Here is a 14,923-nt window from a genome sequence, read left to right on the forward strand (position 1 = left end):
TGGGTAGTGAAGGGCCATGGGGTATAAATCCAATCTCTTCTTCTTCTTCTTCTTCTTCTTCTTCTTCTTCTTCTTCTTCTTGAGATCTGTACTCCTCCTTTATTAATTAATCAATATTTCCTCTCTACAGAACTGCTGAGTGTGTTTCTCAAACTGGGCTGGGGGGAAACACTGCCAGGGACACCAGCTGTAGGTGACCAAGGAAGGCTCTGCAGAGGAAGGCCATGGCCAACCACCTCTGCTTCTCACTTGCCTTGAAAGCCCCTCGCTGGGGTTGCCTTGACTCAGCTGTGACTTTACGGCACTTATAGGGTCGCCAGTTCCTTCCCCCCCCCCCGGTCACTGGCAGGGCATGGAGGGGGGCCTGCCAGATCTAGGTTGGGGAACCAACTCCTGGAGATTTGGGGATGGGGCCCGGGGGGGGGACAGGGACCACCTCAGTGGGGTACAAGGCCACAGAGAGTCCACCCTCCAAAGCATCCGTTTTCTCCAGGGGGAACCAATCTCTGTCGTCTGGGGCTGAGCTGTAATTCCAGGGGATCCCCAGGCCCCACCTGGAGGCTGGCGTCCCGAACACACAACAAGGTAGCGGGGGCAGGAGTCCCTTTATAAACTTTCTTGGTGCCAGGCATCTAACGTATCACAAGCCGCTTCACCGACTTCCACGAAAGTCACTTCCCAATATAACCCCCCCCCGACTGAGAAATAATCATTAAAATATTTATTATCAGGAAGTAACCAAAGAAGTACATGAATCATGCTGGGTAACTTGCCAGAGTTAACACGCTCGTTATGTTGGGAGTACAAAGAATAGGTGTAACCAGGGGTCATTTCGTAGAAAAAGAGGTGCAGGAGCTCATTAGCGTGACTCATTTGCATATGCCACACCCCCTGACAACGCTGGAGTTGTGTCAGAAGGCAACACCCACCGCTCAGGCTCCACTGGACTGTTTTGGATTGCTAGCTATTGGGGGGGGGGGGGGGGCGGGGAGAAGTACCTTGCAGAGAAGGGAGAGCCTGTACCTGAATAAAACTTGGTCTTAAAGGTGCCACTGGACTGCTTTGGACCAGGGGCCGAGGGGGGGCTCTGCAACTTACCTGGCTGCTTCTTGCTCTGACTGAGGGCTGCTGGGAGCAGGGGGTGGGGCTTGTTGCATGTGCCCGCCCCCTGGGCTCTTTACTGCCGGAGCTCCGCTCACGTGCGCTCCTGCAGGAAATGACCCCTGGGTGTAACCTGACCCTAAACAGCTAGGGTTGCTGGGTCTGGGTTGGAAAATACCTGGAGACTTTGGGGGTGGAGCCAGGAGAGGGCGGAGCTTGGGGAGGGGAGGGGCGTCAGCAGGGTACAATGCCACGGAGTCCACCCTTCAGAGCAGCCATTTTCTCTCAGCTGCAAAAATGGGAGATCTCCAGGCCCCACCTGGAGGCTGGCAACCCTATTAACAGCCGGGGGATTGATCTGGATGGGGGGGTGCAGTGCCGAGGATGGGGGTGGGCATGCTGTTCTCTGATCAAAACTGTCCCGACCCCCCCATCAAGGCTGCTTTTAACCCAAGTAGGGGGGAAACAGACAGACAGATTAGATTTTCTCTACTGAGTCTAAAAGCATTTTTTGGGGGGGGGGGGTTTGTTAGCAGTGTTCCCTCTAAGCTGAGTTAGTGTGAGCTAGCTCACAGTTTTTTAGCCTCCAGCTCACACATTGTTGTCTTCGCTCCGGAAGGAGGGGGCTCCAGAGCAAACTAATTTATGGAGTAGCCAAATGGCTCACTCAGAACTTTAATGCCAGGAGCTCACAAAGTAGAATTTTTGCCCACAAGACTCCACAGCTTAGAGGGAGCCTTGGTTGTTAGTCTGGGAAACAGGCTGGCTTGGCTGGGGTGGGGGGTAGGTTGTTGTTGTTGTTGAGCCAGAAAACATATCGGGAGTTCCAGTGAGGGAATTCTCACGTGACATTCAGATTGGCCCTAATTATACCCAAAACGGATGGCGGAAGACCAGAAGGCCTGGCGTGATCTGGTCCATGGGGTCGTGAAGAGTCAGGCTCGACTGTGCGACTGAACAACAACATACCCAAAACCAAACAAGGACCCACGGTAAGTAGGAAAACCGACATACAACAAGTACTGTGCACAGATGATTATAGCATATCATAAATAGTTTTATATATTTTGAAAAATATTGTTACAATAATTTCTACATATATAATTATGTAGAAATTATATGTTATATGTTATAAGGAGACTTTAAGGAGTCCTCCCTTTTGAAACTTTTATTTAACAGAGGAGGACTATTATCTCTCCTTATATATAATTGAATAGTGGGTGCCAAAGTTCTAATTCTAAAATGCACTCCCTTAGTGTATGGCTGATGGCACTGCTCCTCAGCATATATCGCCACCAATCAGAAGGCAAAGCCCGGGTCCTGCCCACACCACAACTGCTGCAACAACCTGGTCTTTTGCATATGGAAGCTGATTGGACTTCACTCCATTCCACACCTCAAACTCCCCCCCCCCCGCAAGGCAGTTGGAATGTCAGTTACATATGGAACCTGCTGTATTCTGGTGGTGTGCAGGTCCCAGGTTCATGTTTTAAAAGCAGACTGACACTGTTTGCCCAAAGCCAGAGCACTCTCCCAGAGCCTCTTTCTAGATCCCGTTGTATTTATTTCCACAACGGGCCTTATTTCTAGTTAATTATAAGGTTGTACAATAGCTTTTGAGATTCTTGGAGATGATATTTGATATTTTTGATATCTCTTATATTGTGAATTGTGATTAAGATGATTAATTATATATGAAGAAATTATTGTAAAAATATTTTTCAAAAAACATATATGCTATGTTATAATCATCTGTGCACGGTACTTGTTGTATGTTGGTTTTCCTAATTATACCCAGGCACGATTTCCAGTTAACGCTATAAATAGTTCGAGTCCCGTTCAATAACAAACGTCTTCCTAAATATAGTCGGGCTAACTTATGAGCTCCAACGAGGTTGGTGGAGAAACATAGCGCCCCCCCCCACTTTCCAAAGTTTGTATCATAGAACCATAGAATCTTAGAGTTGGAAGGGACCTTGCAGGTCATCTAGTCCAACCCCCCGCACTCTGCAGGAGCAGAGCCGAAAGAGAGCCCTGCAACATACCCGAAAGATGGTCGTCCAGCTATCCCATTGACAGTAAGTGACTGGGTTAAAATGCTCTTGCCTTCCTTTTCAGCCCCAAAATGGCCACACGATGGCCAAAGGATGTTACCAAGGATCTGGGGAATTCCCTCTTGAAATCGCACCTCGAGCATGAATGGTCTGGGTAGCCTAAAGCCGTTGGCACCCAAACGGAAGTGTTTTTTTGGGTCACATCGGACACAGTACCATCTTCCTATCATCATCCAGTTTTCAGGTCTTCCCCTCTTCTGTTCCACTCTTTTTCCAAGCGAGTGAGCTCTGTAGGTCATGTGGAAGGAACGGTGCCAGAATGCCGCCAAGGCAGGGCTCCAAAGGGGATTAGGCAGTTTCATGGAGGAGAGGTCTCTAAGTGGCTACGAGCCATGGTGACTGAAGGGAACCTCCACATTCAGAGGCAGTCGACCTCTGAATCCCAGTGCCAGGGGGTGGCCTTGGCTTCTATGCCCTGTTGTTGGCCTTCCAGAGGAACTTCTTGGCCTCCGTGTGAGGAGATGCTGGAGTAGATGGACTCTCATTGGTCTGGTTCAACAGGGCTCTTCTGAGGTTCTTCTCAGGGGAAGGCCTCGGCCTCCCTGCCCCATTGTTGGCCCTCCAGAGGAACTGGCTGGCCACTGTGTGAGACGGGAGGCTGGGCTAGATGGACCCTCACTGGTCTGATCCAGCAGGGCTCTTCTGAGGTTCTTCTCAGGGGAAGGCCTCGGCCTCCCTGCCCCATTGTTGGCCCTCCAGAGGAACTGGCTGGCCACTGTGTGAGACGGGAGGCTGGGCTAGATGGACCCTCACTGGTCTGATCCAGCAGGGCTCTTCTGAGGTTCTTCTCAGGGGAAGGCCTCGGCCTCCCTGCCCCATTGTTGGCCCTCCAGAGGAACTGGCTGGCCACTGTGTGAGACGGGAGGCTGGGCTAGATGGACCCTCACTGGTCTGATCCAGCAGGGCTCTTCTGAGGTTCTTCTCAGGGGAAGGCCTCGGCCTCCCTGCCCCATTGTTGGCCCTCCAGAGGAACTGGCTGGCCACTGTGTGAGACGGGAGGCTGGGCTAGATGGACCCTCACTGGTCTGATCCAGCAGGGCTCTTCTGGTGTTCTTATGATGCTTTTTGCTTCTAGGTCTTGGAGCGCTTTCCCAAGTGAATCAGGGCAGCCAAAGCCCATATCAGCCACAACAACTTGATTTCTCGATCCCCTCCTCCCCTTTACTCTCAGGTAGCCAGGAGGACTCCAAGGCACTTTGAGGTGTCACAAGCAGGGGTCATTTCCTGCAGGAGCGCACAGGAGCGGAGCTCCGGCAGTAAAGAGCCCAGGGGGCGGGCACATGCAACAAGCCCCGCCCCCTGCTCCCAGCAGCCCTCAGTCAGAGCAAGAAGCAGCCAGGTAAGCTGCAGAGCGGCCCCCCCCCCCCCCGCCCAAAACAGTCCAGTGGCACCTTTAAGACCAAGTTTTATTCAGGTACCAGCTCTCCCTCCTCTGCAAGGACAGATCTGCACGTCCCCCCCCCCAATAGCTAGCAATCCAACACAGTCCAGTGGAGCCTGAGCGGTGGGTGTTGCCTCTGACACACTTCCGGTGATGTCAGGGGGTGTGGCATATGCAAATGAGTTGTGCTAATAAGCTATGCTAATGAGCTCCTGCACCTCTTTTTCTACAAAACGACCCCTGGCAAGTGAAAACAGGCTCTTATTCCATTACCAGAGAGCAAGGGGCAGGCCGTGTGCAATGCCTCCTGACCAACGCCCGTCCCCACACCAAACGCCACCTGCAAGAGTTCGTTCGAGGCCTAACGTTGCCTTCCTTCCTTCCCCAGTTCCGCCGGTTCCAAGAAGTCACCCTGGTGCGCCTCCAGGAGATTGCGGCCAATTACAACGTGTCCTACAACGTCGATGCCAGCTTCAGGCGCCTGGAGTCGAAACACGAGGCCCTGGAGTCCGCCGCCAACGTGACGCACGGAGCCCTGCACGAGGAGCTGCGGGACCTGAAGAGCGGGGCGAAGAAGCTGCAGAACAAAACCAGGAAGGCGGCCTTGCGGGTGCAGGCCCTGGAGGACGCCTGGCAGGAGCGAGAGCGGCAGGGCGCGGCAGAGCGGGAGGCACAGGATGCCCTCCTGTCCAACCTGACCCGAGAACTCGCCAGGCGCCGGGAGGACACCCGAGCCCTGCAGGCCAGCCAGGGAAGCCAGCGGAAGGTGCTGGAAAGCTTGCAGGACGCCCTGAAGAACCAGGGAGCCAAGCTGGCCGAACTGGAGCAGCTGGTGAAGGCTCCCCCTGAGCACAACGAAGTCCTCTTGCCCAGCGCCCTGGCGGCCGCCCCCCTGCTGAACCGGAGCCCCGCGGAGAAGGAGCCGGAGGCGGCAGCCGGGCAGGGCCTGACCCTGAAGAAGCTGCGGGCCAAGCACCGGCAGAGGAAGAAGCTGCTGCAGCTGGAGCACCGCCGTCTGGAGGCCCGGGCTCAGAACGGATCGCTGCCAGGCCAGGAGCCATCCCCGCAGGAGGAGACGGAGGAGGAGGAGGCGCCCCCTCAGTCGGAGCCCCAAGGCCTCCGGCAGGAGAGGCCGGTCATGGACAAGGCCTCCGAAGAAGAAGAGCGGGAGGTGCCCCAAGTGTCTCGTCCCCCAGGAACAAGTAGGTCTAGCGGAACTGGGGCTCCCGAGGGCCAGGTGCTTCCCCTCGATCCTCCACTCCTCCACATGCAGCTGCTGGTGTGACCTTGGGTCAGTCGCAAGTTCTCTCAGAGCTGTTCTCTCAGGAGCAGTCCTCGAGAGAGCTCTCTCGGCCCCCACCTGCCTCACAGGGGGTGTCTGTTGTGCGGAGGGGGAAGGGGAAGGAGGCCGCAGTTGATTTCCCCCACTGTTAGTTTCGAGTCCAGTAACACCTTAGAGACCAACGAGATTTCCAGGGTCTACAATTTCGGGAGTCCGGGCTCGGTCAGATGCGACGTTTCTAACGGAGGGAGCTTCGACTCTCAAAAACTTTTACCCCGAAACTCTTCCTGGTCTCTCAGGTTCTCCTGGGACCGAATGTAGCTTTTCTCCTGAAACTCTGTCACTGAAACATGGGCCCTTTCTGCCCCCGTACTTTGCCTCGGTTTCAGAGCGCATCCTACTCTTCCGTTCTGCATTCCCCCCCCCCCCCTTTCCTTCTTCACTCCCAGTTTGTGTCAGGGCTTTCTCTTGTTTCTGCATTCGTTTCACTGGAATCTGCATTCAGACCGCTTCCTGCACACTGTCGCCCCGCAGCTAACCAAACTCCTTTTGCTGCGATTCTTCGTTCTCATTTGCTTTCAAATTGCTAATCCTCGCTAAAGTAGAATTGTTTCTGCGGGTATTTAAGTGCTGCCCGCTCCCCTCCCCTGTTTCCATCTCTCTCTCTTTAGGGTTGACGCCCCCTCCCCCTTCTGTTTTCCCTCCCTCCTCCTCCAAAGACAGAAGAGGGCGTGTCCTCCCGCTCAGGCAAACATTTAAAAAGCCAGAGAGAGCACAAGAACGAATCAGTAAATATAAAGGACCAGGGCTCCCAAATGCATCCGTCTTGCCTGTGTGGGCCTGGATTTCCCCCCTCCCTTCCCTTTCTTTTTGCAGAATCAGGGAGGGAGGGAGGGGTTGGCTCTGCAGCAATGTTCCCTCTAAGCTGTGGAGTCTTGTGAGCAAGAATCCTGCTTTGTGAGCTACTGGCATTAAAGTTGTGAGTGAGCGATTTGGCTACTGCATAAATTAGTTTGCTCTGGAGCCATCCTCCCTGAGCTAAGACAAAAAGGTGTGAGCCAAAGGCTAAAAAACTGTGAGCTGGCTCACACTAACTCAGCTTAGAGGGAACACTGGTCTGCAGTTAAAAGTTTTGAAAGATGTCTGCCTTTCTCTTCATCTTAGTCAAAGCACCCAGTTAGCTCAAAAATATGCGGGTTTTGTGTATAGGTGCAGAATGCATACAGAATACACAAATAAATAAGCTGGAGGGGGGGGGAAACAGTGCAAAGGGAATGCGTGCAACTGCGAAGTCAACCCTTACGGCTCAATTCCTCAGATTCTCTAGAGCAAGCTGCCAGTGCAGAAATGCTTTACACTTGATGGGCTGAATGGGAAACCATGTGGATGAGGGAGGTCTCTGGCTCCCAGTCCGGCCCTGTGACTCCTGCTCATCCAATGTGGGGCCTGACCAGGGGTCATTTCGCAGAAAAAGAGGTGCAGGAGCTCATTAGCATAACTAATTAGCACAACTCATTTGCATATGCCACACCCCCTGACATCACCGGAAGTGTGTCAGAAGGCAACACTCACCGCTCAGGCTCCACTGGACTGTTTTGGATTGCTAGCTATTGGGGGGGGGGGGAAATGTGCAGATCTGTCCTCGCAGAGGAGGGAGAGCTTGAACCTGAATAAAACTTAAAGGTCTTAAAGGTGCCACTGGACTGTTTTGGATATGTGTAGCTTAGGGGCAGTGGGAAACGTGCAGATCTGCCCTCACAGAGGAGGGAGAGCTTGAACCTGAATAAAACTTAAAGGTCTTAAAGGTGTCACTGGACTGTTTTGGACTGCTAGCTATTGGGGGGGGGGACGTGCAGATCCGCCCTCACAGAGGAGGGAGAGCTTTGTACCTGAATAAAGCTTGGTCTTAAAGGTGCCACTGGACTGTTTTGGACCGGGGGGGGGCGACCCCTGGGCCTGACCTCTCTCTCTCTCTTTGTCCCTGGCAGTCTGCAACGTGGGCACCATGCTGGTTTTCCCCAACGCTTCCACGGAGAACTTTGCCGCCTTCAGGCCGAGCTTCCACACCGCCCTGCTGGAACTCAGCCTCTGCAGCTGGGTGAGGACCAGCGCCCGCTACCTGGGCACGATCCTGTCCTACGCCACCGAGGACAACGACAACAAGCTGGTGCTGCACGGCCGGGACGCGGCACCCCGGAACGCCATCCACTTTGTCATCGGGGACCCGGCCTTCCGGGAGCTGCCGGTGGGGCGTTTCCTGGACGGCCGGTGGCACCACCTGTGCGTCATCTGGTCCTCGATCCAGGGCCGGTACTGGTTCTACGTGGACAGGAGGCTGGCTTCCATGGGCTCCAGGTTCCAGAAGGGCTACGAGGTCCCCGCAGGAGGGTCCCTCGTCCTGGGCCAAGAGCAGGACACGCTCGGTGGGGGGTTTGAGCCCTCGGAGGCTTTCGTGGGGCACCTGGCGGGTTGGGCCATGTGGGACCGGGTGCTGTCGCCGGGGGAGGTCTCGGGCATCGCCACCGGGAACGGCCTCCCTCGGGGCCCGGTCCTCTCTCTGGCCAACGTCACAAAGCTCAGCGGGGCTGTGCAGAAGGTGACCTGCAGCTGCCTCGAACACTGCCCGTGAGGGAACACCAACAGGGTTGCCAACTCCAGCGTGGGAGTTTCTGGAGATTTGGGGGGCAGGGCCCAGGGAAGGTGTAACTTGAGGAGGGAGGGGGTTCCGTGAGACTGGGATGCTAGGGAGGACTTCCTCCATACAGGGGGGGGGGACCCGGCAACCCTAGAGAGAAAGAGCCCCAGCAGGGTACAAAGCCACGGAGTCCACCCTCCAAAGGAGCCATTTTCTCCAGGGGAACTTGATCTCTGTCGTCTGGAGCTCAGTTGCAACCAACGCGCCCTCTAAGCTGTGGAGTCTCGTGAGCAAAAATTCTACTTTGTGAGCGACTGGCATTCAAGTTGTGAGCCAGCGATTTGGCTGCTGCATCAATGAGTTTGCTCTGGAGCCCCATCCTTCCTGAGCGAAGACAGAAATGTATGAGCCAGAGGCTAAAAATCTGTGAGTTAGCTCACACTAACTCAGCTTAGAGGGAACACTGCTTATAATCAATATCATCATCACCATCAGTGCTCCCTCTAAGCTGTGGAGTCTCGTGAGCAAAAATCCTACTTTGTGAGCGACTGGCATTAAAAGTTGTGAGCCAGCGATTTGGCTACTGCGTAAATTAGTTTGCTCTGGAGCTACATCCTTCCCGAGCGGAGACAAAAATGCGTGAGCCGGGAGCTAAAAAAACTGAGCTAGCTCACACTCACTCAGCTTAGAGGGAACACTGGTTGCACCTCCATGAGAACTCCAGTCCCCAGCTGGAGTTTGGCAACTCTACTTACAGTCTTGCTCAGCTGCCCGCCGTCCTGTTCTCCAGAAACACGATACCACAAAGATCCCCCCCTCAAAAGATGCTTCAGACTCTCCTGATACACACAACTGCTAATCCTGGTTGTCCACACTCAGAAACCGGGCGGATTCCCCCAAAGGACCAGGCCTTGGGTTTGGTTAGCCTGGGGATAAGCTTTCGTCTGCATGCACACCTTTAAGACCCACAAAGTTTAATTCTGGGGATAAGCTTTTGTGGGCACGCACGCAAAAGGTTATCCCCAGAATTAAACTTTGTGGGTCTTAAAGGTGCCACTGAACGCACACTTTGTCCTGGAGACCAGTTGTAATTCTGGGGGGGTCTCCAGTCACCTCCTGGAGCCTGGCATCCCTAGGATAAAAGGACTCCCAAGATCTCCATCTCTGCTCTACTCGTGTGGCTGACGGAGGGAGCGTGGCCTCTCGAAACCTGACGCCCTGAAACTCCTTAGTCAGGAGGGTGTTCCTGGACTCGAATCCAGCAGCATTTCAGAGGAGTCCTTTCCGGGGCCGCCCACCGCCAGGGACACTTGGTGCTTTTCTGGCCCTGCAGTGGGGTTCCTCCTTACCCCGAGGGAGCCTTTTCTTCCCGAACCTCCAGCCACGGGGGGGGGGGAGGCCGTCTGCGAACTGGGCCACTGTAGTTTGTAACGAAAAGCAGCCATGGGAGGGGCTGTGGAACCCCTTCCATTTGCCTGCATAAAACTCCCCCCCCCCATACACACAGACATCTGCTTTGCTTCCTATTTGTGGTCCCCGTATTCTCCCCCACACGGGTGGGGAAACAGCTCTGGAGATGAAGGAAGACAGTTTCAGCCCACCCTCGCCTAATGCCCCATTTCCGGCTGCTTACATTTGAAGAAGAATACAGGCCGAGAGGAAAAGTCTAGGGGGGTTCCTGTCCCGTGTCCTTCGGTCCTCCCCGTCCCGTAGCATCCGTCACCTCCCTGCCCAGTAGCACCTTTAAGACTAACAAATTTTATTGCAGCATAAGCGATTTGAGAAACAGCTCTCTTCGTCAGGTGCTTGGCGGTTATGAAGAAACTGGCCGGAGATATATAGATGGTTAAGGGGAGGGGGAAGAGGATGCAGGAAGTGCCGTGTAAATGCAAAGCAGTTGCCAAAGTCGTGAAAAAGGCTGAATGCTCATTCGGCCTTTTTCATGACTTTTGCAGCTGCTCCCCCTCCCCTTTCCACCCATATGGAGAGCCAGTTTGGTGTAGTGGTTAAGTGCGCGGACTCTAATCTGGAAGAACCGGGTTTGATTCCCCACTCCTCCTCCACGTGCACCTGGCTGGATTCCCTCTGGCAAGCCGTAGTTCTGATAAGAGCTGTCCTTGAAAAAAGAGCAGTTCCTGTCAAGAGCTCTCTCAGCCCCACCTGCCTCCCAGGGTGTCTGTTGTGGGGAGGGGCAGGGGAAGGAGTTTGTAAGCCGCTCTGAGAGACCTTTGGGTAGTGAAGGGCGGGGGATGAATTCAATCTCTTCTTCTTCTTCTTCATATATCTCTGGCCAGTTTCTTCCTGCCTTCCACGCACCTGACGAAGAGAGCTGTGTTTCCTGAATAGCTGATGCTACCATAAAGTTTGTGAGTCTTAGAGGTGCTGCTGGGCTTTTTGCTATTTTGCAGCGACAGACTCACACGGTGGACTCCTCTGGATCTGTGACCATGTGCGGGCTTGCTCTTTCCAAGACCAGGATGTCATAAGAGGAACAATCTTGGGAAGGGCGCTGATAATAAATTCCATTCTCGTCTGAGCCACAGCGTTCTCCTTTGCTTCCTCCCCTCCCAGCCAAATGTCACTCGGGGGATGGGCCAAGGACTCCCAAGAGCAGAGTTGGGTGTCGTCCCCTTTGGGTATTTCTTTAAGAACACCGTGAAACCCGGTGGGTTAGAACAAAAAGTTCTTCTGGCATTAGCTGGCTTCCAGCACATTTAGCTCTGAGTCTTTAAGGCGCTGCAGGTGCATTCGCTGAACCCGGGAACTCCTTTGCTGAATGTGTCCCGCTGGGCTGGGGCTGCCCAGTTTTCTCCCCTTCTTCCTCCCCCGGCCTTTTCTGGCAGGTGGAAGGGAGCACAAGAGCAAAGCGGGGAGAAAACAGCCATGTGAGGAGGGGGGTTGAGAACATTTCTTTTACTTTATTTATATCTTGCACAAAGCAGCTTACGTCATTCTCCTCTCCGCCGTTTTTATCCTCACCTCCTCTCCTCCATTTTTATCCTCACAACAACCCTGTGAGGTAGGTTAGGCTGAGAGAGCGTGACTGGCCCCAAGGTCCCCCGGCGAGCTTCCATGGCACCAGTGGGGGGATTCGAACCTGGCTCTCCCAGGTCCTAGTCCGACACTTTAAACACCGACTGAAGAAGGGCCTCTCCCATTTCAAAGGTACTGGGCACCAAAGCTCCCTCTAAGCTGTGGAGTCTTGTGAGCAAAAATTCTGCTTTGTGAGCTACTGGGATTGAAGCTGTGAGCGAGTGATTTGGCTCCTGCATACATTAACTTGGTTTCCCAGGCTCCAGCCCAGAGAAGGCGCCCGGCGGTCCAGCCCCAAGTCCTTCGGCAGCAGGGAGGTGCCTAAGCGAGCCTGCCCCTGAAATGCAAGATTGGTTTCCATTTTATGGCGTGATGCCATTTCTCGTCCGCCTTTCTCACCTGGGCTCCAGGCAGACGACACGGAGGGAGTCTGCACAATCGACTGACTCAGGAGGTGCGAGGCGAAGCCAGTTGGTGGGAAGGGGCACGCTGAGCAGGACGGAGGAGGCGGGGCGTGAGGCAAAGCGAGCCGGCGGGAAGGGGCACCCTGTGGAGCGGGCGCCCAGAAAGCCATGCTGGGGGAGGGTGGGTGGCGGCGGCAGGGCCCTCGCTGCGCCCCTGGGAGATCTGCGCCCTAGCCCGTCGCCCTAGTTGGCCTAGTGAAAGAGCCGGCCCTGTCTGGAGCCATCCTTCCTGAGGTGAGATAAAAATGTGTGAGCCGGAGGCTAAAAAAACTGTGAACTAGCTCACACTGACTCAGCTTAGAGGGAACACAGCCCAACAGAGACGTCTCCTGTGTGAGGGACCCAGCATTCCCCTGTTGGAAATGTTTTCTCTGCAGTTACTGGATGGTTGGGGAGGAGCGTCCGGCCATGTGCTGAGTGCCTCTTCTCACCTCCAAGTGGGACCCAGATGACACAGATCTGGGACATCCCAAGCAGTGAACGTGGCCCGAACGATCGCTCCCAGCCCAAAGTCGCCGCCAGACCTGCTGGGTTTGCTTCCTTCCAACACGCTCGCAGGGTGTTTGCCGATCAGGTGATCTCAGCCGGTCCGGGAAGAACCTGGTCAGGACGGAAAGTCCGGTGACGGGGCGAGAGCCAGCGGCGTGGAGGCCCTGAGTCACCCAGCCCTGTTGTTCTTTCCCGGCTTCCCTCCACTCCCTTCTGCATTGTGAGGCCGTCCGAAGATCCGCGGGGACAGAGGAGAAAGCCCAGACTAGCACACTGGAGCACGGCCAAGAGAGACACGCCCCAGAGTGTGTGGCCCGGAGGGGAGTTGGGCAGAGAGGAAGGCGCTCCAGGCACTTTTCTTTCTCCGGCATGGCAGTGGATGGCGCTATTTGCTCCTGGGGGGCTGTTGAGGTCGATGGTGCGACCTCATTTTTCGGTACTGTGTACAGTTCTGGTCACCAGACCGCAGAAAGGATATTATAGCATTGGGGAAAGTGCAGAAAAGGGCAAGTAGGATGATAAAAGGGTTGGAACACTTTCCCTATGAGGAAAGGTTAAAGCGCTTGGAGTTCCTTAGCTTGGAGAAACGACGGCTAAGGGGGTGACATGATCGAGGTTTATGAGATTATGCATGGGAAAGAGCAGGTCGAGAAAGAGGTACTTTTCTCCCTTTCTCACGATACAAGAACTCGTGGGCACTCCATGAAAATGCTGAGCAGTCAGGTTAGAACGGATATAAGGAAGTCCTTCTTCACCCAAAGAGTGATTCACACATGGAATTCACTGCCACAGGAAGTGGTGGCGGCTACAAGCATGGATGGCTTCAAAAGGGAATTAGATAAGCATATGGAGCAGAGGTCCATCAGTGGCTATTAGCCACAAGGTACAGACAGTGTCATCGATGCAATGAACATGAAATTGAGTCAACTTCAGAGGACGGCGGAAGACCAGAAGGCCTGGCATGATCTGGTCCATGGGGTCGTGAAGAGTCGGACTCGACTGTGCGACTGAACAACAAAAAAATAGATAGGGACTCTCGGTCTTGGGAAAGTGATGCTCTGTCTTCTTGGTGCTGTGGGGGGAGGCAAGAGTGGGAGGGGCTTCTGGTGTCCTGGCCCCCCTGGTGGACCTCCTGATGCCCCCTGGTATTTTTGGCCACCGTGTGGCCCAGAGTGTTGGTCTAGAGGGGCCACTGGCCTGATCCCACACGGGCTTCTCTGATGTTCTTATGTTTTTATGACCCACTCACCCTGCTAGAGATGGGGCACCAGATCTGATCACCCCGGCGCAAGACAGCCCCGCAGGGGGCTCTGCTCTACTCACCTCCCCTCTCGTGCTGCTTTTTTGCCAGCTCAGGGTGGGGGGATTCCTGAAGATGTGTGTCTGTATGGGGGGGGTGAAGCTTGAGGATGTGGGGGTTTCAGGAGGAGAGGAAGGTCAGCGGGGATGTGGCGCCACAGAACGAAGCTGCATTTTTTGAATACGGGAACTGACCCCTGTAGTCTGGGAAACAGCTGTCATTCCGGGGGAGCTCCAGGCCGCACCTGGTGGTTGGCAACCCGGCTGGAGGGAGCCGAGCCCCTGTTGCAGTGCCTCGTTCTTGTGCCGCCTCGACAGTCACTCGGGTCATCCAGCCAGAGAACCAGCCCTGTAGTGTAGGCCCTCCTTCTCTGACAACCTGTGAAGCAGGGGAGACTTTCAGCAAGAAAGCTGCTGGGGGGGGGGGGTTGCCATCAGTGCTGCGGAGGGTCTGGTTTTTGTGTTCCCCAGGGAAGAGAAGAGGAAGAAGAGATTGGATTTATACCCCCGGCCCTTCACTCGGAGTCTCAGAGCGGCTTACAATCTCCTTCCCCTTCCCCTCCCCACAACAGAGGTAGGTGGGGCTGAGAGAGCTCTCTCGAGGACTGCTCGTGAGAGAACAGCCCTGACAGAACTACGGCTCGCCCAAGGTCATCCAGCAGGTGCAAGTGGAGGAGGAGTGGGGAATCAAACCCGGTTCTCCCAGATTAGAGTCTGCGCACTTAACCCCGACACCAAACTGGCTCTCGGAGAGACTGGCCCCAGTTTCCCTCTGCATGTCAGCAGCCTAGGGGTTGCCAGTCTCCAGGTGGGGCCTGGAGATCTCATAGAATGACAGCGATCCTGTCCCCCCCCCCGGAGAAAACAGCTGCTTTGGAGGGGGGGTCTCTAGGGCATCCTACCCACTGAGCTTTCTCCCCTCCCCAAACCCCACCCTCCGCAGGCTTCACACCCCCAAATCTCCAGGAATTTCCCAACCCCATTTTTTTGGCACCCATCCCACAGAGAAACACACACAATATTCGCTTGATTTATACACCACCGTCCCCCAATGAGGCTCAGGGAGGTTAACAACAATTTATAAATACAATTCTAATAAATACAATAAATCGGGGGCGGGGGAAT

General features: G+C 54.7%; 1 protein-coding gene across 2 annotated transcripts in view; it reads left to right on the forward strand.

The window, feature by feature from the left end:
* Window positions 1-8,687, forward strand: part of PTX4 (pentraxin 4) — a 12,576-nt gene extending 3,889 nt beyond the window's left edge. For both annotated transcript variants that reach the window (XM_015409931.1, XM_015409933.1), the window contains exons 2-3: window positions 4,985-5,798; window positions 7,867-8,687. In XM_015409931.1, the coding sequence (XP_015265417.1) occupies window positions 4,985-5,798; window positions 7,867-8,507 (1,455 nt within the window). In that variant the 3' untranslated portion in view covers window positions 8,508-8,687. The remainder of the gene's footprint in view (window positions 1-4,984; window positions 5,799-7,866) is intronic.
* The last annotated feature ends 6,236 nt before the right edge of the window (window positions 8,688-14,923 follow it).

Source organism: Gekko japonicus, unplaced genomic scaffold, assembly GCF_001447785.1.
Source record: "Gekko japonicus isolate JY-2015 unplaced genomic scaffold, Gekko_japonicus_V1.1 scaffold78, whole genome shotgun sequence".
In the NCBI taxonomy this organism is placed as follows: Eukaryota; Metazoa; Chordata; class Lepidosauria; order Squamata; family Gekkonidae; genus Gekko; species Gekko japonicus.